This window comes from Triturus cristatus, chromosome 7 (genome assembly GCF_964204655.1).
Source record: "Triturus cristatus chromosome 7, aTriCri1.1, whole genome shotgun sequence".
Classification (NCBI taxonomy): domain Eukaryota; kingdom Metazoa; phylum Chordata; class Amphibia; order Caudata; family Salamandridae; genus Triturus; species Triturus cristatus.
The window spans coordinates 1,574,428,565-1,574,451,055 of NC_140590.1; the positions used below are offsets into that span (position 1 = coordinate 1,574,428,565).

General features: G+C 44.9%; 1 protein-coding gene across 8 annotated transcripts in view; it reads right to left on the reverse strand.

The window, feature by feature from the left end:
- Positions 1 to 22,491, reverse strand: part of ZMYND8 (zinc finger MYND-type containing 8) — a 420,239-nt gene that overhangs the window by 270,133 nt on the left and 127,615 nt on the right. For 5 of the 8 annotated variants that reach the window (XR_014966853.1, XR_014966852.1, XM_085619412.1 and 2 more), the window contains 4 exons: positions 13,538 to 13,756; positions 10,702 to 10,782; positions 8,819 to 8,932; positions 6,299 to 6,391 (listed from right to left, as the gene is read on the reverse strand). Coding sequence is in view for 5 of the 8 variants with exons in the window: in XM_085619412.1 (XP_085475538.1) it covers positions 6,299 to 6,391; positions 8,819 to 8,932; positions 10,702 to 10,782; positions 13,538 to 13,756 (507 nt within the window). In the remaining 3 variants the exon portion in view is untranslated. The remainder of the gene's footprint in view (positions 1 to 6,298; positions 6,392 to 8,818; positions 8,933 to 10,701; positions 10,783 to 13,537; positions 13,757 to 22,491) is intronic. The other 3 variants (XR_014966854.1, XM_085619413.1, XM_085619411.1) reach the window with 1 other exon arrangement.

The window sequence follows — 22,491 nt, forward strand, 5'->3', positions numbered from 1 at the left end:
CAATGCTTGTTACAGTAGGGTTCTTATTGTGTCTGTGCCGGGTTATCACTTGTAGCACTTCCTAGGGTCGGCATCCAGTTTAGGCCATCGCAATTTGGTGCTTCCCACAGCTATCTTTGTTGTTGTTTTATTCATGTGTTTTAACTGAAAACTTGCACCGACGACTAGCTTCATATTCTTGCAAACGGACATCGTGCATCCTTTGTATAAGCTTTAAATAGTTTGTAAAATCAAGAATGTTGTCGCAATTTAGATTCAAACATTTTGTTGTTTCGCTCCCTATTTGGCACTTTATCTGTTTGCCGTCTGTTTTCCTTTATTACCAGCCCTTTTTTTGTTCATTTGTTTCCTGCTCATGTCCAAAGCTTACTTACATGTTTTTGTTCATCACAGGCCTTATTTTCGCGGAAATTCTTGTTTGTAGCTGTGCTCCGTATTTGACATTCTATCTGCTTTGCATTTGTTTTTTTAATTACCGGCACAATTTTTTGGGGGTTTCATTTGTTTCCTGCTATGTTCTAAGACAGAGGCATCTGATGGCCTTAGTGATTTGGGTACAGGGAAATCAAATCAAGCACTGCAAGTCCGAGAATTCCCTGATCTGTAAAAGAAAAGCCAAGAATTGGAGCATTCACATGGAGCTATGGGAATTCCATGAAGGCGGGAATCAAACAGGTCCTGTGGTCTATTCTTGACCACTTTGATGTGGTCTTACAGCGAGAAGTGCATCACACAGAGAAAGCCACACACCAACCTTTGGCGCATGCTTGAAAGTTGCGCCTAAACTAATGAATCTATTAACACCAGGAGGGCTGGGCATGTACACCATGCCACTTATTTCTAGAGTGCCCAATACTGTTACGTAACCTGTTTGTGAGCACATATACAAATAGATAGGCTGCTAAACACACAGCAATATGCCTATGATCACACAATTTGTGTACGTGCTGAACTCATGTTTAGCCTCCAGGTCTTCAGTAACAATAGCTTTTTTTTACTCTGCTCCACATTTACTCAATTCACTAAAATGTGGGGTACTGGGAAAATCTCTACATTTCCTTGAGCCTCGTGTCCACTACCTGCGAAAAATAGATGGGGTTGGAAGCACTCCTACGACACTGTTAAGCGCCATATGAATAGACTGTAGGAAAGGACTTGTTTATTTGGCTTTTTTATAGTTAAAAAGTTACATGGGAAAAACTTTACCTAATAAGTGCTTCACGTTTAAATGGTACTCGCCGGAGACCGAAGTATGGGTAGAGGGTATTTATTAGGCGAGAGGGGTACGTTTTTTCTGCTCTGGTTTGTGTCGCTGTGTAGCAGAGTTGTGTGTATAGCGTTGCCATGCTCAGTGGTAGGTTACATGAAAAGCACATTAAGCTGCAGAGCTGCTAGTGTTTTGTCCCAGGTGTTCATTCCCGTGGTGGCCTCAACTTCGGGACGGTGACCCGTTAATAATATATGACAGGGTGGCTTCAATAACATAGTGTGACATCACCTAACCAAAAGTGAGGTTATAGCATGAAATAAATAACGGACATCATACCACTACACGCAACATCATTCAACTGCACATAATTACACTCTACTCAATACCAAATAAAAACACCCCACTTAAAACCACTGTCACATAACAACAATACACATAGATACTCCAGACTATGCCACATAATTTCACTCAACGCCACAGTTTCACGCCACACAATTCAATTCCACACATTTACATTTCACACCACATAACTGGACACCAAACCACATCATTCAACTCAACAACACAGTAACACAACACACCACATATATCCAATCCATACCACAGAATTTCACATCATGCCACAAAATTCAACACACCACATAATTAAACTCCACAACACAAAATTCAATTCCACATAATTCCACTTCATGACGCACAATCCCACTCCATATAAATTCCATTACGTTCAATGCCATATAATTACTATCCACATAATTCCACTGCACACTATGACACATAATTCCACTACACAAAACCACACCAAGCAATTCCACAACTAACAATACCAATTCAACCCATATAATTCCACTCCACACCACTTGCATGCATCCATCCACTCCAAACAAAAACATATGGGTAAAAAACATTGCCATTTACAAGGCCAATAGGTCTAACTCTCCCAAATGTGAGACCTATTGTATTGCCAATGCTTGTTTTTAACTTATCATCCTGGGCATTCGGTGTGAATTCATAAACAGTAGAATACCCTCCACTCACCTATACGACCTCAGGACCGATTTTTGAGGTACATATTTCAGCTCAATCTAGCACGTAATATCCACAGGAGGTAGAATGCCCTCTCTTGTATTTTTAATAAGAGTTAATTAGACCAACTAATTCGTACCAAAATACATTTTAATGAAAATACCACTGCACAGATTTATTCTATACTGGCAATACGACAATGGACACAAACATCTATGGATTGGAGTGCACATTCCCAGCATACCACAAGCCCCATTCCAACCTAAACTTCTTCAGTTAGTAGCAGCCCACTACTACGAAGTGACAAACAGTATGGCAGAGAAGCTCAGCCTAGAAGTAGTGACTGGTAGTTAAGGTGTCCATCATTTTTGAGGCACCACAGGCAGGATCAGTTAAATCCAATGGTACTATTGGCTCCAGAGCTTTAGAAGTCTAAAATGAATAGGTTCTTCAATATTCAAGTCCTTCAACTAGTGTGAAGGAATACACAACCCAAAATTCAGCCCTCATAACGCAAACAAATATTCCCAGCCGTCATTCTGTGGTGTCTCTGAACCAAGAGAAGACATAATGAGGCAGATTCCACTTAATGAGCAAAGCCTAAGAAAGAGTAGAAACATCTATGCTCTAACCAGAAAGCTGTACCAGACGCCTGAGTAACGATGTAGGCTGCCTCTTTATCTGTTTTTCAAGTGGGATTATAACGGCGCACTTCAGGAATCCATGGAGCATTTTATATCAAATGTTCCTTAGGAAAAGAAGGATTTTTAAGCCGGTAAGGAGTACATCAGTTCATGAATAAAAAACTTAAATCTTTCTGTAAGGAGACCTATACAGCTATGTCTTACATCTAACACTCGTCAGGATCTACACTTAAACTTATGCCTATGGCATGAGCATGACTCTTTCAGTACTCTTCCAATCTTCCTTCCTGGACACCTTGTATTACCATGTACTCTAAACCAGAAACAATAAACAAGAGAAAAGCTAATTACTGGTTTCTCCTCTCCAAGTTATGATTGGAACAGGCAATCTAGTTCTGACTCTCCTTCTTCCAATGACAAGCATCAGAAATGTTTAAAGCGGACAGACAGTAAATTAGTACTAATCGAAGAATTGCAAGCCTTAAAACCTATGAATGGCTGTAGGAAGCTGGCTTGTATATGGTATGCCACTAGGTGGTTATACCATGCACAGAGTCCAGAAATTCCCCCGAAGTGTACAGGGCTCAATGTAAACCCAAACTGCTCTATTAGTGGTAGTGTGGATGAAAAGTCTTAGGCACAGAGGAGTGTAAGACATTGACCAATAATGGACACAACTCAAAAAGGAGATCCACACCAATTTTATAAAAATAAGATTTGTTCAAGATTTATTTTAAGACAAAGATATTCACAAAAAGATAAGCACGTTTTTCAGGAAAAATACAAGTCAACACTTGTTTAACAGATCGATGTTATCCTAAGAAGGAAAACAATGCGGTTTTATGGATAAGAATCCAACTTACAGTTTCAGTCTTCGGGGGTTAAGGTCAGCAGAGGTCAAGGTTCAGGTAAGCACAAAGTCTGAGCCCCAAGTGGCGACCAGGTGCAGAGGTCAAATTCAGAGCTGGGCCCAATGCGTTTCAATGAAGACTAGGGCCACTTGGAAACACACTGCTTGCAGGTAGGTAAGATCGGTTGCAGGGGCCAAGCTTTGGGGATTAGAGCAAGCACAGGGAGGGCTACAGAGAAGGACCAAACATACCCCACCAGCAGCACGGGGTGGCAGGCTTGCAAATACAGCATCGGGCACCCAATGCTTTTCAATGCAGAACTTAGGGGTGGAGTTGGCAGAGGTGGGCACACTTCCTATTCTCCTACGTTTCCCCGTCTGTTTTCCCACTCAAAGTGGGGGGTATAAACCAGGGGCTGCCATCTGCTACTAGCAGCAGAGGCTGGGAGTCACATTACAAAGGCGGCAGGCATTTGAAGCTTACCTCTTGAGCAATGTGTCCTACCTCAGGGAGGAGGTGTGACACCTCTGCCCATTGTTTCTGGTCTCAGAGAGCAGAGGCTCTCGGACCTAGTGGTACAGAAATACAGCCAGCCAGTCACCACACCAGGATTGGTAGGTTTTTCAGGGGGGCCCCTCCAAGATGTCCTCTGGGTACATGGTTGAATAAATCCCAAACGTGCATCAATGTGGGTTTATTGAGAGGAGTACTTTGATAACAAAGACTCCTGGTTTCAGAGAAGCTATCATGGTGCTGGAGAACTCGAGTGTCGAGTTTCCATCCCATGTACTCTCTATGGCTTCCATGGCACTTACATTATCCAAGAATGGACTGGAATATTGCAGGGGCATATCTGCACATGCATTATATGCCCACACCTGTGGTATAGTACACCATGATTTAGGGCTGTAAGGCCTGCTCGATGGGTGACTTACCTATACCTTAGGCAGTGCATGTTGGCATGGTACACAGGCAGAGTGACATGTCGATTGTTTTGTCTGCGCCATGCATGCTGCTTGGCCAAGGTGAGAGGTTTCTAGGGGACCCTCTTCAGTCCCAATGCCCTAGGTACCCAGGTACCATTTACTTGGGAATTACAGGGGGCCCGAAGGGCCAATTCTGGAACAGATTTAGGGAAATAACACAGGTACTGGGAACCTGGACAGCAAGGACCCAGTACTCTACAAAGTTGCATCAAAAGCCATGTAAAAAGGGGGTATGGGTACTGCAACAGAACCCCATTTCCTCACAATGACTGAATTATATCAAAGGGCTTTGGGAGGGAATGAAATAAAGTATGTCAAAATATACAATATAACAATACATAAATACAAAGTTAATTACATCAAGAGGTTGTTGTAAGTGGACTTGGACAACACTTTGGGTCTTGGTTGGAATGGCCAGATAAAGTATCTGGAAATGGGCAAGCACAAACTTTAGGCTCACCAACAGCGGTCTTCCTGAACTTTAAACTTCAGTGTCATGCATGAAAGTTCCTAGTATACAGTAGATGATGGGATTCTGTTGCCTAAGCATGGGCAGATGATCCACTTATTGTAGAGTAAAGGGAGACATATGATTGAGCTCTTCTTTGGTTGGCCACTGACATCTCCCAGTCACATAAGCTATTCCACTCAATAACGGGGACAGGAACTAAGGAAGGTGCTTTAAAAAGTGTCTTATATTGACACTAAGACGGGTTGACTTTCTATTAATAACGTTACATCATACAAAAACATGGTATTGGTACACTTCAGCTCACTGGCATTTTACACTCAGTTATCAGGGAATTATTTCCACAAATCCCCTTGGTCAAGTCCTGAGAACTGCACTGAACATAGCAAGTGAGAGATAAAAGAGAATATGTGGGTGTAAAGGAACTATTAAGTGACATATGATCACAAACTGTGAAATGTAGAAACTCAAAAACTCAAGACTAAAAATAAAACATTTAAAGTGGGCACGTTTAGTATGACTGTGATTGAAAAAGTGTGAACACACACCTCTGAAGACAAAGCTATCTTGGCACCTAGACTGAAATGTATTAAAAAACATGGGCATGAAGCTCAAACGCTGAAATCTATGAATACAACTGTAAAGGACCCTTGTCCAAAAGATTTTTAAAAAGCAACCTTAAAGTGCGAAAAAACTATCACGAAAATAGGCAACAAGATTGATTATCAGACAAACTCCACTAGTATGCTTTTAAATTTCTTATTGAAATTATGGTTTTAAGTATTTAAAGTATAATCATTTTCAAATCAGAGTTAGACCTACTGTCTGGAACTCTCTATCCCTAGGACTCAAAACTTTATGCATGCAACAAAGTTTCCTAAATCACCTAAACACGGACATCAGATGCTATACATCAGACGCTATAATAAATATTATTAACCTTGCCAAACAAAGCTGAGCTCAATAGTTTACCATTGCTGACTCATGATTTATTATCATGGAGATTGCATTTATATTGCAGGTTTCTGTGCATAGTAACATCAGAAATACACTTATACTTATATACAAGGGAATGTTTCATGACAGTAATTCTATTTGTGCCAGAGACTAACCTTTTCTAATGTACTAAGGTCCATTGCATGAAAAATATATTCTGCGTAATCCGGATGCTGATCCAATGAAACTGGCTTCTGAAAAGGTTCTGTCTGTAAAGAAAAATAAAACGAAATGTTAACTGAACATATCCCTATTCCTCTTTGTTATCTTCTGTCGTTCTTCAACACAGTTTTCTTTAGAAAGAATTGTAGGTAAGGAAACATAAATTACATGCAGATCAGCCAGGGATTTCATGTTGATGTAGCACTTACCTTTCAAGTCCTGCAGAAATATCTTCTCTCACCTTTAGCAAAAAAAACTGTTGCACAAAATAACACCAAACTTGGCATCAGTGACGTAGCTAGACCTACTGCCACCCAAGTCGGACACTAAGTTTGCCGGCCGGTGCGGGTAATAGTGGGGAGGGAGGAGAGAGAGAAGGGGGGAAAAAGGGTGAGAGTGGGTGGCGGCCGACAGATGGCTTGTTCGGGGAGGGGCGGGGTTGGCGCGACCGACAGATGGCTAGTGCAGGGGGGGAGAGACGGGGGGGGGGGGGAATGGAGTATCTGGTAGCCGAGGGACAAGTTGTTCTCTGAGGGTGGGGGGATGTGGTAGTCGTCAGACATGACTCGCTCACCTCCTCAAAACCAGTGCACCCCACAGCTACACCACTGCTAGGCACAGAAGTAATGCTATACTCAAAATAGACCATTTTGAAATTTTTGCTTAAATCTAATCTATATTTGTGCAGCACATGGGTGCTGGCTTGGCTTCATGGGCTAATCTTTGGTAGATTTGGACCATTAAAGTCATAACATTTTCTGTGAGCAGCAAAGAAAACAGAGAAATACATTTAGGAAAAAAAATTAAGAATTTGACTGGAACAAAGTGGCTTTTTCCTACCTGCCCTTTGTTACTTGTGTAATCCGTGAATCCAGGTTCGATCTTAGATCTGACCAGGACCGACAAAAAAAGTGGCAACTTCCAGGAAACAGTACAAGAGATCTCAGTTATACGCATGTCCCACAAAGCACAATAAAAATGTGCAAGGTGGCTGACTGAGAATTCCCCATTCCAGGGAAGATGATAGGTCATGAAGAAAGGGGCGATTCTGACCCAAAGATGATGACAAAAACAGTTGCAACAACAGGTCTCACAAACACATAAAGGCCACTACTGATCCTAAAAACCTCAGAAACCTGGGCAGATTCTTACTGGACAAACACTGCTTGTTTGAGAATCTGGGTAGAAATATTGGGTGCATGGCATAGTCAGATGCCAAAACTTGCGCTGTGCATGGCCAAAGTAGATTCTGGTAACACAGACTCTGGCGGAGGGCATGGCCAAAGCCCATGATGAGGGCACCGTGCATTACTTGGCCATAGACCCAACCTTGAATTGGCTCCAAATAGCTGGAGACCATATGCAGAGTTTCTAGGGGTACACTGTCGGGCATCAGGTAGTGTCTGGAGGTCCTGTCCTGCACCTCTATCCTACTAGACATGGCAAAATGTTTATTTACAATTTCTAGGGTAGGGATCTGCTCTGCTGAGCCAAAAGCTGTGGCTCTTGTATACCTCATCCGACAAGTTACCAAAGTGAAGAAATTCACAGAAAATAATGTTTGTCATTAAAAACACAGCTTAACCAAATGGCTACAGTTTAAAGGAACATTATGGTTATAATATAACATCTAAAAACAACTGAAAATCCGAACTTCTTGTGAGTCACACGACCATAACTCTGAACATCACAAATATTATAATCAATCACATCAATAAAGCTGTTATGGGGGCTGGATCACTAAATGCAGGGTCTGACTGAAAGCCAGGCATTGTACCAAGAAAGTACAAGGTATGGCAAAGAATGCAATTATTATAATCAAAGTAGAAGTACAGTCAACATTGGGAAAAGGAGCGTTCAACCGGTTCGCATTTGATTTATTTAAAAGGGTTTGTTTAGAGCTTTATGTGGCATTAATTTGGGTGTAAAAATTAATTATTTACATTTAAGTTGGGCATTCCGGTCAAAATAACTCACTGGCCAAATTTAAACAACATTAATTTATACTCTTAAATGCAAATAAAAATAGTATATGGTGCTGCTTGGACAAAAGAGTTGGGTAATATCACACTATTGCTTTCAAAGCAAAGCATGGATAGCAGTAGTATTGGGGTGTGACGGTGGACAGCTTGATCACTGCATGCACTTTGATGCTGCAACCTTCAAAAACTTACAACAACCTTGGAAGAGTGCCACAATAACGTATTAGGGAATGGATTGAGGGAGAAAGCATCAAGTTAGAGAGCTACCACTAGGCAAATGGCAGTAGAAAGAGGGCTCAAATTGGAGCCACTAAATAAAATTGAAGGACAGAAATTAGAAACCTGGGAATGACCATAAGAATAGTTAGATGTGTAGATTTATTGATTTACATACAAGTTATTTTCAAAACACTAAATAGGGAGGCGCTTAAAATACAAAAAAACATAACCTTCAAAAAATTCCCTGCACTCAAACAATATTTATATGCTTACCCCAGGCTGTTTCATTTTCTGTAGTGCAAACTTTAGCAAGTAAGAGAGCTGTTCAATCGTGAGCAGAGTCATTGCTTTACTTTGAGTCTCTATGCATTCTGCAACAGTAATTTTCTATAAAAAAAGGAAAACCAATTAAATTTAAAAATGACTAACAGTTAAATTCATTCATTGTAAAGCTATACAGTGATGAGCGAGATAGACAGAAACCAAGAGAAACAGACTAAAAGACACAGATTGAAAATGCAAACTGTAACTCAATATACTCTGAAAAAATATGTCGGGATAGCTGGTGCATGTTAGAGTGTGCACTATTAAACACATTTCTGAATGAAAAATATTTTATTAATAAAATTCTAGACATATCCAACACTTTGTAAAAAGGCAAAGTAAAAGCTTGGGAACAACAAAAGAGTTGCCATTTGTTCTTTAAACACTATATTCAGTGTCTCTGTATTTATCTGCATTTCCCTCTAGTATAGCACTTTACATTTCTGTAAGAAAAGCATGACTTCCAAAGTATGCCTTTTTATAAAACCTTCTGTTTATTGGAATTATGCATAGAATGTAGAATAGTATTACCACATAATTTGCAAACCAAACATTCGTCATGTTAAAGAAACCATTTCAGTGGCGGTCATATCCCGGTCAGGAATTCATGACATTTAAAATTATTATAGTGATTTCCATCCTCGTAGACAACTCCTATGACTCCCAGACCATAAAGATGAGACACAAAGGTGGAGTGAGAGCAGACTGACAAAGAATGGAATGCAATTTCCTTCTGGATGCTAACCTCAAAGCTTCTTTCCTTCTTGCTCCCAAGATGACATGTACAGGGCAGGGATAGAGCTAGACAGGATCCAGAGTAGATGTGGCATCTGAGAGCCTGGGCGTGGCTCCAACTTCAGAAGCCTAATCAGTGTGTGGAAGACAAGGGGAAGGCACCCAGCAACAAACGCGATATTTCTGCTCCCACTGCCCATTTGTAATAAAGTTAGGTGAAGCTGGTAGTGGAAGAGAGTTGGAAAAACACCCATTCTAGTGAAACAGCAAAATCACAATGATACTGCTCAATTAATTTTACAGCCATTGGTGGGAGTTCAGTTGAGAGGATGCGGAGAACTACCCTAATTAACAATTATCGAAAATAAGCTTGCAATATCACAGTTATCAGGAAAAACTCCTGACAGTGATGGTCTACCCACTGGTTGTTATAGCGCTTTTCGGGAACAGATATCAAATCTACATGATATGTACCCGTTTGCCAAACAGAGAGACTTTTTACCCCTCAACATTCAGGAGGCCCTCAAGTACAGCTGCTCAAGTCCAACTGTGACCCAATAGATAGTTCCTTTTTTGACTTGTGTCAATGCTTAACCTAGATGAAAAGGGTAAATACCTTTTGTAATAATTTTTTGGCTGCATGCTTTAACTATGTTTAGATTCCTCGTCTTATGAATCCTCCTAAGCACTGGGCTGTAGATGTAAACTTGAATCAGCTTTTTCCCCTGCATAACACAGACTGTAGCAACATGCAGGTGGCACCTTGCTGACTCGACAAAGGCTCCTCCCCATTTGTGGCATCACAGAATCATGCAATGCATCAAGCAAGGCAATCCAGCAAAACTGATTCCCTTTTGTACTGAAACCTCTAAAAGTAATCCAATAAGTATGCATTGAAAGGTTTACAATGTTACACTACATTGATCAATATTATCAGTCAAAACCTGTCTCCTGTTCTTATTCAAATATATTTATTCATATCCACATATAAAGATTTTTTTATTTTAAAATATTAATGTGTAGACATACAATTTAAACAATCATGGACCATCCTACATGAATCCATCAGTTCACAGAAACTGATCAACAGAACTTACATTCTTAATATTATCACAGTATATAGGCAGGGCAATGTCATCAGTTCCCATCTTTTTTTCCCTGGCCCTCGTACGTGGAACCTGGAATAATGAAAAAAGCAGCTAGGAAGTGCAGAAAAGCAATCAAAAACAATGCTGCTATGCAGCAACCAACCTGAGAGTCGTGAAGCAGGTGGATACGGTGAGGAATCTGCAAGTAGGCAAAATATCCACCAGAAAGTTTGCTATGGAAGATAATAACTTTCGTCTGATGGGTAATATAGTGTGCAGATTCCTCACCACATGAATTTATATAGGAGCAGCACTCCACAGAGACGGGCCCAAGAAGCACTGAAGACAAAATATATTCGCCAGGACAGATTAGACATACTGCAAGTCCCTCTCCTAAATAAAAATGCACTCAATGCACCAAGGCCATAACAGTAAAAACAATGGCACGAAAGCCACATGTTCTAAGAGTAGTACAGACAAGCCTCCAGGGTATGAGTGAGAAGGTGTAGCTCAAGAGACTCAGGGCACCACAACACAGTACAAACTACCATTGCAAAGACCAGCAAGCAGAGTAAAATAAATTCCTTTGTAGAAGTGCCAACATGGAAAGGGCGAACAGTATGAGGGTTCCTTACTGTAAAGATACTGTCACATTCACCACCAAAGAGAAGCAAAACAGGCAACTAAAGAACCCAAGGGTCAGATACCACTGGAGCTAAAGGTATACAAAGCCGGTAGGATGCAAGGCAAAAAAACGGTATAAAAGCAAGGGTCATCCCTTGGCTGATAGATAGGTATAGGGAAACGGACATACTTCTATAAAACCAAGAGGGTCAATATCAGCAATCGGAAGGTCATCAAGGCACAGCCAGAAGCCCTAAACTGGAAAAGGTGGAGAGGCGTCTCAACAGCCAGACACTCGGCTGCCCAAAAAAGGTGTGAACCTGGAGCCTGTGGACACAAAGAACACCTAACAAGTAGAAGGGTGGTCAAATGGTGAATAACCATAGGGCAGCCGAGGAGTTGATCTCATACGAGTAGCATCCAAGAGAAGCCATCTTGGCAGTTTGCACATTGTCCAGGAGGGCTTCAAGAACCAAACCCAAAGGGCTAACAGATACCAGCAATAATGCAAAAGTCCAAGTCCAGCAATAACAAAAGACCCTACTGGCATGGAAAGCCAATCAAAGACAAAAGCACCAAAACCAACTGTATGCAGACTACCAAACAATGATTAACCACACACCCAGTCTGCCATGTGCAGCCCCACCAAACACCAGTGTGAGAGCAAGGGGTACAGGCAGGCTGGATATCCAACCACCAACATGTGTCACAACCAAAGCAAACCTCACTAGGTTGGAAACATGCATACAGAGTAATCACAGAGTTGAATGATCAGCAAGAGAAAACAACACCGACTGTAGCGACATGCAAGAAATACACCAGTCCCATCCAAAAACAAAGTGCTCAGCAACAAAGTCTGTTCACTGTATCTGGTGGCATAGCCATCATGTTTGTGATAGAGTATTTCTTCTGCCAAACTTCAGTCCAGTTCACCCATTACATCCCCGTGCCCTGACAGTGGACCCACAGATTGACTGTCCACTGCACAAGAACAGTTCCAAACAGCCACATGGTCATCTTCCCAAAATAGCCATCACAAATAAAGCAGACGACCAGCGTCATTTAGACACAAAAAAGAAAAACCAAAGCACTGAAAAATGACTGTGCATAGCTCCTACAAGCCGCCAAGGCCATCACTAACCAAAACCCCGGCAAAAAGGGACCAACATCCATGGTCCTAGTTAAGATGGATGAAGTACAAACAGTAAGGACTTGTCTGAAGGGATGCTAATTAAAATGCAATACAAACTTCCACAGGGGTGGCAATGCACAAGCAATATTAAAGGACTAGGGAGCCGCATCATCCTGAGGAACCCTTCAGGTATATCTAAGGGGTGCAACAAGGACAGACTGGGATAGCTCACACTGCTCTTCTTGAATGTCCTACCAATTCACCTTTTGTGGCACAAAACTCATAACAAAAATCCTTCAAAAGTCTCCTAGCAGGAGAAAGAAATTACTATAACTGGTGACAGAAAGCACAGATTCAAGCATATCTTTTGCAATGCATAAGGCAGATGGTAAGTTTAGTTACACAGAAATAGTCACCAGAGATTCTAGAAGAAGAGAAAAATACAAAAGCCAGCTCTCCTCACTGTAAACAAAGAGGAAGAGTTTAACTAATGGAGTATGAAATGTAATTGGCAAACAGCATCTCCCCAAACTTTTTTTTTTTTTAACAGAATGGCTTGCCAGAGTTGATTTCACCCCATATCGTAAAGATTTCTTCCGACGTATCTCTTCCCAGCAGTGAATAACAGTAAGACGAATGCCAACGAGTTCCTTAGTATGCCATTGATTTTAATGAAATCTGCTGTTCTGGAGCACTAAGCACATGATCTGATCTGGTGGTAATTATGCAGCTTTGTTTCAAATCCTATTTCTAGGATTCTCTGCTTATAAGTGAAAAGACAATTCCTTGGTGTGAGAAAAATTTCCTTCCTGAAATCCACAATACAAAAATGGAAGAATACTTCTGTTTTAATACGTTTCCAGAGGAGGTAGTTATATTCCTTATTTTTTGAAATTACAGTTTTATTAGATTTAAACACAAACCGAATCAAGACCTGTAAAGTTGCAATACAATATGTGTAATACAATAAATGAAGAAATTACACTCCCACATTTATAATCTCGAATGGTGAAGAAACACAAAATTAAATTAAGGTGTTGAACAAATGCTCTATCAAAAATACTTTTGCTTCTTTTGTTTCAACCTTACCTCACATTCTGGGCAAAACCAGTCTCCCTCTGGTTCGGCGTTCAGTTTCAAACACTTTGCATGATATACTCGTGGGCACAGCTCACAGCAAAGTACCTGGCCTTCACGATGGCAAACCCAGCAGTAGAAATCATTTCGTCCATCCTGCGGCATAGCATCAACAGGATCTGATGTAAGAGGCTGCTTCATATAGTAGAATGGACCATGCCTTAGCTCTGTCTGAAATGTAGGGAAGAAAAACAAGTTTAGTTTCAAAAGACGGATCACCTTTTTAAACTGTTTTAGAAGACACTTAAAGAATATGAAGTGTATTCAAACATACACACATTTTAATTTGACAAACACTGTAAACAAACAAATAAGCATTAGCTTCCAAGTCCTACATACAATGAAAATGCTATTTAACACTTCAGTGCAGAGGCTTAGCAACCTAAATCGCATAAAGGTACATATAGGTCGGAAGTGATGGACAAGCAGAACATTTAGAACAGGCATTTCCAATGCAATAGGTCTCGCATTTGCAAGAGTTTAAGCTATTGGCATTGTAAATGACAATGCCTTTTATTTATCTGTTTTGATAATTAACACATGAATAAAAGGCATTGTAATTTACAATGTCAATAGCTGAATCTCTTGTAAATGAGAGACCTATTTCATTTCAAAGAAGCAACCAGCATTGTCCTGCGCTGCTTGGAAAGTGAAAGCGCGAATATTGCAGGAAAGCATTTTGTGCCTGCAGTAGGAGAAACTTATTAACGAAAATAGCGCTTACAGACTAAATAAAACATACTGTGTAACATAAGTAAAAGGGCCAGTCCTCATGAGAGGTACAAATGAAGACAAGGCGGCACTATTTGGGGTTCTAACAATCCTATAAACGAATGACACAAGCCAATAACAAATAATGGTGGAGCTTCAACTCCATACTCTAATTCAGCACGCCTTGCAGAGCAGCGCATGCGCTGCCCAGGCTCGACCTAGAAAATGAGTTTGTTTCTCGATTTGAAGTCGCTAGCTTCAATGAGGAAGATCAAAGAGTACATATTCTGTAGCTGGGGTTTGGAATGGGATTCAAATATCTCCACTCAAAATACAGGATGCTCAGGGGATTTGAAATAATTTTCGTTGGATGAGCATGTGGATAATCAGTCACGCATTTGTAGAGCGCACTACTCACCCGCGAGGGTCTCAAGGCCTTAAGGGGGGGGAGGGGGGAAGAGGCAGCTACTGTTCGAACTGCCAGGTCTTGAGGAGTCTCCTGAAGGTCAGCAGGGGGTGGGTCTGTCGCAGGTGGATGGGGAGGGTGTTCCAGGTCTTGGCGGCGAGATGGGAGAAGGATCTGCCGCTGTTGGTCGTTGGGTGACTGTGTGGAACGGTGGTGAGGTCGGCGGAGCGAAGCTGGCGGTTGGGGGTGTAGAAGGTGAGTCGTTTGTTGAGGTATGCTGGTCCGGCATCGTGGAGTGCTTTGTGAGCATGGGTGAGGAGCTTGAAGGTGATCCTCTTGTTGACGGGGAGCCAGTGCAGGTCTCTCAAGTGGGCAGTGATGTGGCTGTGGCGGGGGATGTCAAGGATGAGGCGTGCAGAGGCGTTCTGTATGCGTTGAAGTCTATTCTGGAGTTTGGCCGGGGTACCTGCGTAGAGGGCGTTGCCGTAGTCCAGCCGGCTGGTGACGAAGGCCTGGGTGACCGTCCTCCTGGTTTCCGTGGGGATCCATCTGTAGATCTTGCGAAGCATGCTAAGGGTGTTGAAGCAGGAGGAGGAGATGGCGTTGACTTGCTGGGTCATTGACAGTGATGAGTCCAGGATGAACCCCAGGGTGTGTGAGTGGTCGGTGGATGTCGGCGCAGCTCCCAGCGAGGCCGGCCACCAGGAGTCGTCCCAGGAGGGGGTGGAGCAGACGATGAGGACTTCCGTCTTGTCCGAGTTCAGTTTCAGGCGACTGTTCTTCATCCATTCGGCGACGGCCTTCATTCCTTCGTGGAAGTTGGTTTTGGCGGTGGCAGGGTCCTTGGTGAGGGAGAGGATCAGCTGAGTGTTGTCGGCGTTTCAGACTATGTTGAGGTCGTGCGATCGGACGATGTTGGCGAGCGGTGTCATGGAGACGTTGAAAAGGGTCGGGCTGAGGGGTGATCCTTGGGGTACGCCACGGGTGATCTTGGTGGCTTTGGATCGGAATGGAGGGATGCAGACTCGGTGTTCTGTCGGTGAGGAAGGAGGTGATCCAGTCCAGGGCTTTGTCGTGGATCCCTGCGTTGTGGAGGCAGGTGCATAGGGGGTGGTGGCAGACTGTGTCGAAAGCGGCCGAGAGGTCTAGGAGAACGAGGGCCGTGGTTTTGCCATTGTCCAGCAGGATCCTGATGTTGTCGTTGGCGGCGATGAGGGCAGTTTCGGTGCTGTAGTTGCTGCGGAATCTGGATTGGGATGAGTCTAGGGTGTTGTTCTCTTCGAGGAAGCGGGTTAGTTGTCCGCTGACGAACTTCTCTAGGACTTTCGCTGGGAACGGGAGCAGGGAGATGGGCCGGAAGTTCTTAAGGTCCTTTGGGTCCGCCGTGGGTTTCTTGAGTAGGGCGTTGATCTCTGCGTGTTTCCAGCTCTCCGGGAAGGTGGCGGTCTCAAAGCAGCTGTTGAAGATCTTCCGGAGTTGGGGTGCGATGATGGAACTCGCTTTGTTGAAGATGTGGTGAGGGCAGGGGTCTGACGGTGAGCCCGAGTGGATGTTGTTCATGGTTTTGACGGGGTCTTCGTCGCCGACGCAGTTCCAGGAGAGCAGGAGGCCGGTGTGACTGGTGGGCGGTGAGTCTGAGTTGTCGGCGGAGACAGAGTGTTGAAGCTGTCGTGGATGTCTGATCTTGCGGTGGAAGAAGATGGTTAGAGAGTCGCAGAGGTCTTGTGATGGCGGGATGTCGTTAGAGCTGGAGCTGGGGTTGGCGAGTTCCTTCACAATGTTGAAGAGCTCTTAGCTGTTGTGTGCGTTGTTGTCGATGTGTTCCTTGAAGGAGGTCCTTTTGGCGGTTTGGATGAGTTGGTGGTGCCGGCGGATGGCGTTCTTGAGGGCTGCGTGGTTGTCCGGTGTTTGTTCGTGGCACCACTTCTTCTCGAGTCTTCGGCAGGTCTGATTGGATGTCTGGAGGTCGTTGGTGAACCAGATGGCCCTTCTGTCGGTGCGTCTGTTTGAGGGTTTCTTGATCGGGGCGAGAGCGTTGGTGCAGTCGTCGATAAATTGCCTGAGGTTGCGGGCGGCTGTGTCGGTGTGGTCGGTGGGTCTCGGGCGTGGGTGGCGGTTAGCTGGTCTTCGGTGACCTTGTTCCAGCTGCGGTGGGGGGGGGGGGATTTGCTGTGGGTTGTTGTGTGCGGTGTTTTTCTCGAAGGAGAAGTGGATGCAGCAGTGGTCAGTCCAGTAGAGTTCGGTGGTGTGGCTGTAGGTGACGTGGCTGCTGGCGGAAAAGATGGGGTCGAGCATGTGTCCGGCGGAGTGGGTGGGTGTTGTGATGAGTTGTTTGAGTCCGAGGTTGGCGAGGTTTTCCAACAAGGTGGTGGAGTTGCTGTTGTTGGCGTTTGAGGTGGAAGTTCAGGTCTCCGAGGAGGATGTAATCTGTGGAAGCCAGGGCGTGCGGGCTGACGAAGTCTTTGATTGAGTCGCTGAACTGTGGCTGGAGTCCGGGGGGTCTGTAGATGGGGATTCCTCTGAGGGTGGTGTTGGGATCAGTGTGGATCTGGAAGTGCAGGTGCTCAGGGCTGCTGAGGGTGTCTTCGGAGTTGGTCGAGATTCTGAGGGTATTTCTGTGGACGATGGTGATTCTCCACCCGGTCTGTTGGTGTGGTCCCTGCGGGTGATCTTGTAGCCATCTAGGATGGCTATGGCAACGTCGGCTGCCAATGAGGGGTTCATCCAGGTCTTAGTCAGGAAAGTGACGTCCGGGGAGGATGAGTCGAGCAGGTCCTAGAGTTCGATGGCATGCTTGTAGACGGAGCGGGTGTGGAGTAGTATGCATCTCAGGTGGTTGTGGCCTGCCCTGGTGGGAGCGGCGGGTCTTGCTGGTGAAGCTGGCTGGTGAAGCTGCAGTTTCGGCAGGTGAAGGGTCCGTGGGTGCGCTTCGGGGTGGCCAGGAAAAAGGTGGATGAACAGCCGGTGTTGAGTGCATGGAGGAGGTAGGTGTCATAGAGGCATTGGGTGTCGTGGCGCTCGCGAGGGCCAGGGGTTCTGGCGCTGTCCAGGCTCGGACGGGCACAGGCTGACTTAAGAAGAGGAGGTGGGAGGAAGGAGTGGCTGGGAGGCGGGGGAGAATGGGCGTGCGAGGGGGGCGGGGACGCAGCGGCGGGAAGGGGAAGAACGGGCAAAATAAAGAGGCAAGCAAAAACAAATCTGGGCAGAATCGGAGCAAATCACAGCAAAAATAGGAGGCAATAAGGAAAAGTAAATAGAGCAGATTACAGCAGAATACAGCAAGTGAAGTGTGGGGGAAAACGGCAGAGAGGCGGGAGGGGGAAGCAGAGCAGAGGACTGGTGTGAACCCGCGGCAGCACCGAAGGCGGGAGCACAGGCACAAACTGTTGGAACTGTGCGACGTGGCGAGCGACCTGCCTGTGACCAGGGTCAAGGGTCGCTCTCGTCACCGTGCAGCGGCCGCCATAAGAAGGGGAGGTGGGAGGGAGGAGTGGCTGGGAGGCGGGGGCAAATGGGCGAGGGGGGCGGGCCGCAGGGGACGCAGCAGCGGGAAGGTGAAGAACGGACAAAATAAGGAGGCAAGCAAAAACAAATCTGGGCAGAAACATAGCAGAATACAGCAAAAGTGAGCAAATTACAGCAAAAATAGGAGGCAATAAGCAAAAGTAAACAGAGCAGATTACAGCAAGTGAAGTGTGGGGAAAAAACGGCAGAGAGGCGGGAGGGGGAAGCAGAGCAGAGGAACGGCGCAAACTAGCGGCAGCAGCGAGGGTGGGAGCGCCGCGCAGTGGCGTAGCTAGAGCTTGTGGCGCCCGGGGCTATCCCTCAGATTGCCGCCCCGGTGGGGGAGGGGGGGGGGGGGTGGGGGGGGGAGAAAGGACAGCACGCACTTGAAAGAGGTCCGAGAGACACGTAGCATCGCCGCTAATAGTTACCTCGATCATGCAAGTTACATGCACATACATGACACGGTCCAGGGCTACACAGCTGAATACACCAGTGACCGGCAGTACAAAGGAGGACACACAGACTGCATGATCTATCTGGGGACTCAGAAAAACCACATGCGACATCTATCAGAAAGCTGCGTGAACGATTACCTGGTAATCACCTCAGCACAATGTAAACATGCACATACATGACACTGTTCGGGGATCCGTCATTTACAGCTGACAATAAATGACCAAACATCATGGTCCCCCCCATTAAAGCAGTGGGGACGTGCACAAACGTGATGTGCTCTGAGGACCCAGAGCCAACTTAACAGTGTCGAAGCCTGTAATTCTTTATCTTTCAAAAACAGCAAATTAATTATTCACAGGGAATGACTCACTGTGTGCCCTTAGAACTAAACTCAGCACAAAGGGGTCAGTCAGCTCCACAACCTTGCCAACACAGACCAGATACAAAGCCCGCTCTGGTGGCCCAATGGCAACAACCAGGGATCACGCCCTGTCATTACTTCTAAGAAGCAGCAACCAACTCCCTGGGACCCAAAGCCAGCTTGTAATAGTGCATCTCTCCCTAAGAGCAACCTCAGCACACACATGGTGCACAGCCTACCCAGGGGGCCCAAAGCTAAAATATAGGGAGTGGAGACACATTGTCATCACAATCCTTAAAGCTGTAGGGGCCATGGGAATATGTTCAACCCTATCCAGGGACTCCGTGAATAATCAGAAGAAACAAGAAACATTACATTTTTCTGCAATTTTGTTTTCACATTACTTTCATGGTAACCAACATTGTTAAAAGTCTGCAAAAACAGTAAAATCATAATAACGTGTCTAGTATGGAACGCCAAGGCTGTGTAACACACGTCCCTGTAACACACGTCTTCAGCTGCCTCCCAGACCCGAATGTAGGCATGGCAGAATCAAGGTCTGGAGAAAAATAACCACTTAAAAGAAGTCCGGATATGAAGTAAGTTATGTGTGCTTTTACGCATGTGTGTTTCAAAATGTCCACGGCTCAATCATTGGACAGTAGTAGCTTGCTACTACTGGTATCGCTCTACTCACAGACATCCAGGAATAAAGCCCTTCATCAGATCCCTTACGCATTTCAAAAGGTTCATAACCTTAGTGGACACAGACCTGGATGCGCCTAGACAACTGCTGACTAACTGGAGCAATCACACTGGCAACCTGCGATCACAACTGGAGCTCTCGTAACCTAGGCCCTGGTGCCCTGGGATCAGAGAATACCAGGTTCTTCTCTTGTATCTCAATCTTTTGTGTTCCTTTCCTCTCACAAGCCAAAATGCTTAAGGTAAATAGCTCACACAACATTCAACTCTCTCTAGAACTCTAGGCTCTACAGATGAATGCATTATTTAGGAAGAGAGAGTAGAAAGGCTTGCCTGTGCTCGCAGGTAAATGTATCAATGAGAGAATGGAAGCAGAGAGGTCAGTTTATCCCTGCTGTTTCCTGAGGAGAATTACAAGAAGACATCAACATAAGGGCAGGGTACAGACTGACATTTACCCAGAGACAGGTGCAATAGCCCACATGTCTAACTGGCGCTAACAGCACAGCCACCACTAGCTCAGATGAAGACTTATTCCACACTCAGCGCTTATAGTACAAGTATCACTCATATGTCACAGATAGCAAAAGTACTACTTACGTGCCACAGTGACCACAGCTATCATCACATGTCAAAGGCAGCTGATTAGTACCATTCATCTGATCAATCCCTTGCTCTTCTGGTTAATTTCTTACTCAGTACAAACAGCAAATCTATCCTTTAAGTTTTTTGTCAGCAGAGCTACTCTCACCAGACAACAGAGCATTCCCAAACAAGTTACAGGGAGCAAAGCTATGCCTTAATAGCAGCTGAGCTATCCCTGAATAGGTGATTGTCCTTCTGACAATCTGTCTGCACGGTGTCTAAGCAACTAGGGAACAGAGAACCAGTGAACAAGAGGGGTTCGGGAACTAATGCTTTCAGGATGGCGTTTGGAGAAAGAGAGCCTCTCATACTTTAGTGGGACAGGTAAAACAAAGGAACCGGGAGACGCAATAGATAGGCCTTGGTGACAGAGAGACCTTAATATTGAGCAGCTTTAGGCTGGGAAACATCAGGCAGAGTAGAAATGGAAGGCTAGAACAAGACAACAGAGACATTGAAAGCAAGAGACAGGCCAGTTCCAACTACAAGGATGCAGGCAAATAAGAACCTAGGGTGGAATGTTTGAATTTGAACCTAGATGAGGAACAATGCATACCAAAGGAGAAACATAAAATCCACAAATATTGCACTAGAATGACTCTTGCATCAACCACCTGTGTCATGTAGAAGGGCACATGGCATTACTTTCAAACAACACTACCATAGCTGACACTAATTAGGGGGAAGGATTCAAGGCCCTAACCTCCACTGTGAACCACCATGCAGAACCCCCAAACACACTCAACATTAACACAGGTTAGGCTGGAAAGTGTCAAGAGTCTCTCCTCCTTCCCCCCAACTCCCTTTATAGAACAGCTCTATGAGGATAACCAATGTCTTCCAAGCCAGCCACCCACATTAATGTGATTCAGTTCCTCTACTGGAAAACCTCTGATGGATGAATCACAATGTCTGCATAAAGTGCCGAGGCCAAGTAATTGGCTATCTCTGAACCATATCTGGCAGGTCAACATAACAGAACTACTGCTACACATGCTAAACAATGCTCTGTGTGTTTGGAAACGTTGCATACCAGCTGTCCATACTGTCCCTATGCTGTGTGTGAATTAGCGAAGCTTTAAGAGACCGTTCCACTTAAAAAAACAAAAGAAATCAAAATGACTGTCCTTGTCAATTTTTTTTATATTTAGCTGCTTACAATTGTGTTTCCATTATTTTTTTATAAAATTTCCCAAATTAAGCTTGAATATTGACGTTCAAACAGTTTGAATCAAACTTCTATGTAGGTACACCAGGAATACACTGTTGTATGTATCAAGTCTGCATCATCTAGGGCTGTAAGGGCACAGCCTGTCACCATTTCACATAATTATATTAAAAAGTAACGAAGTGTGCAAGGATAAACGTTTCCTGTCTCTGTCCCCAGTTCTCTCACAAGAGGAACCTAATAGACAAGAACTGCGCCGGGGCTTACCTGTTTGAATGAAGCTCCCCTCACGCTACATTCCACAAACAGTGCTCCAGGTTTAAATGTCTCGTCCTCGCAAGCACCAGGAGACCCCAAGCCTAGGCACCCCAAGCTCCGCTGCACAGCGCCGTCCACAGGAAGCGAAAGCACTATTTTGTGTCCCGACCCGGACCAGACCCCAGGCGGCGCGCACAATGAACCCGGACGCCTCCGCCCAGCGTGCAGTCAACCTCGCAGAAGCTCGTACGACGTCACGGGCCTATGCTAGGTGGTGGTGGCGGCGTGCGTACGCTGCAGGCAGCAGTTGCAAGCAGCAGGTGGCGGTGCGCACGCGCTCGTACTTCAAACAGGACCGCGCGCGTGGCACTGGTGGCCCATTGCAGTGGCCTTTATAATTTATTTGGGGACACTGACACTACTGTAACAGTAGTGTCAGATTCCCCAAATAAATTATAAAGGCCGCCGCAACGGGCCACCAGTGCTGCGCGACCGCCACCCCAAAAATAGTGCCGCCTGCGGCGGACCGCCCCCATCTTAGCTACGCCCCTGGAATCAGGTGAGTGAGATGGGGCGTGAGAAGATGGGATGAAATGGGAAAAGGGAGGGTGGGGAAGGGAGATGCAATGGTGACTGAAGTGTAATGGATGGAATGTAAGTGGATGGAAAGAGATGGGAGAATGGTGGGA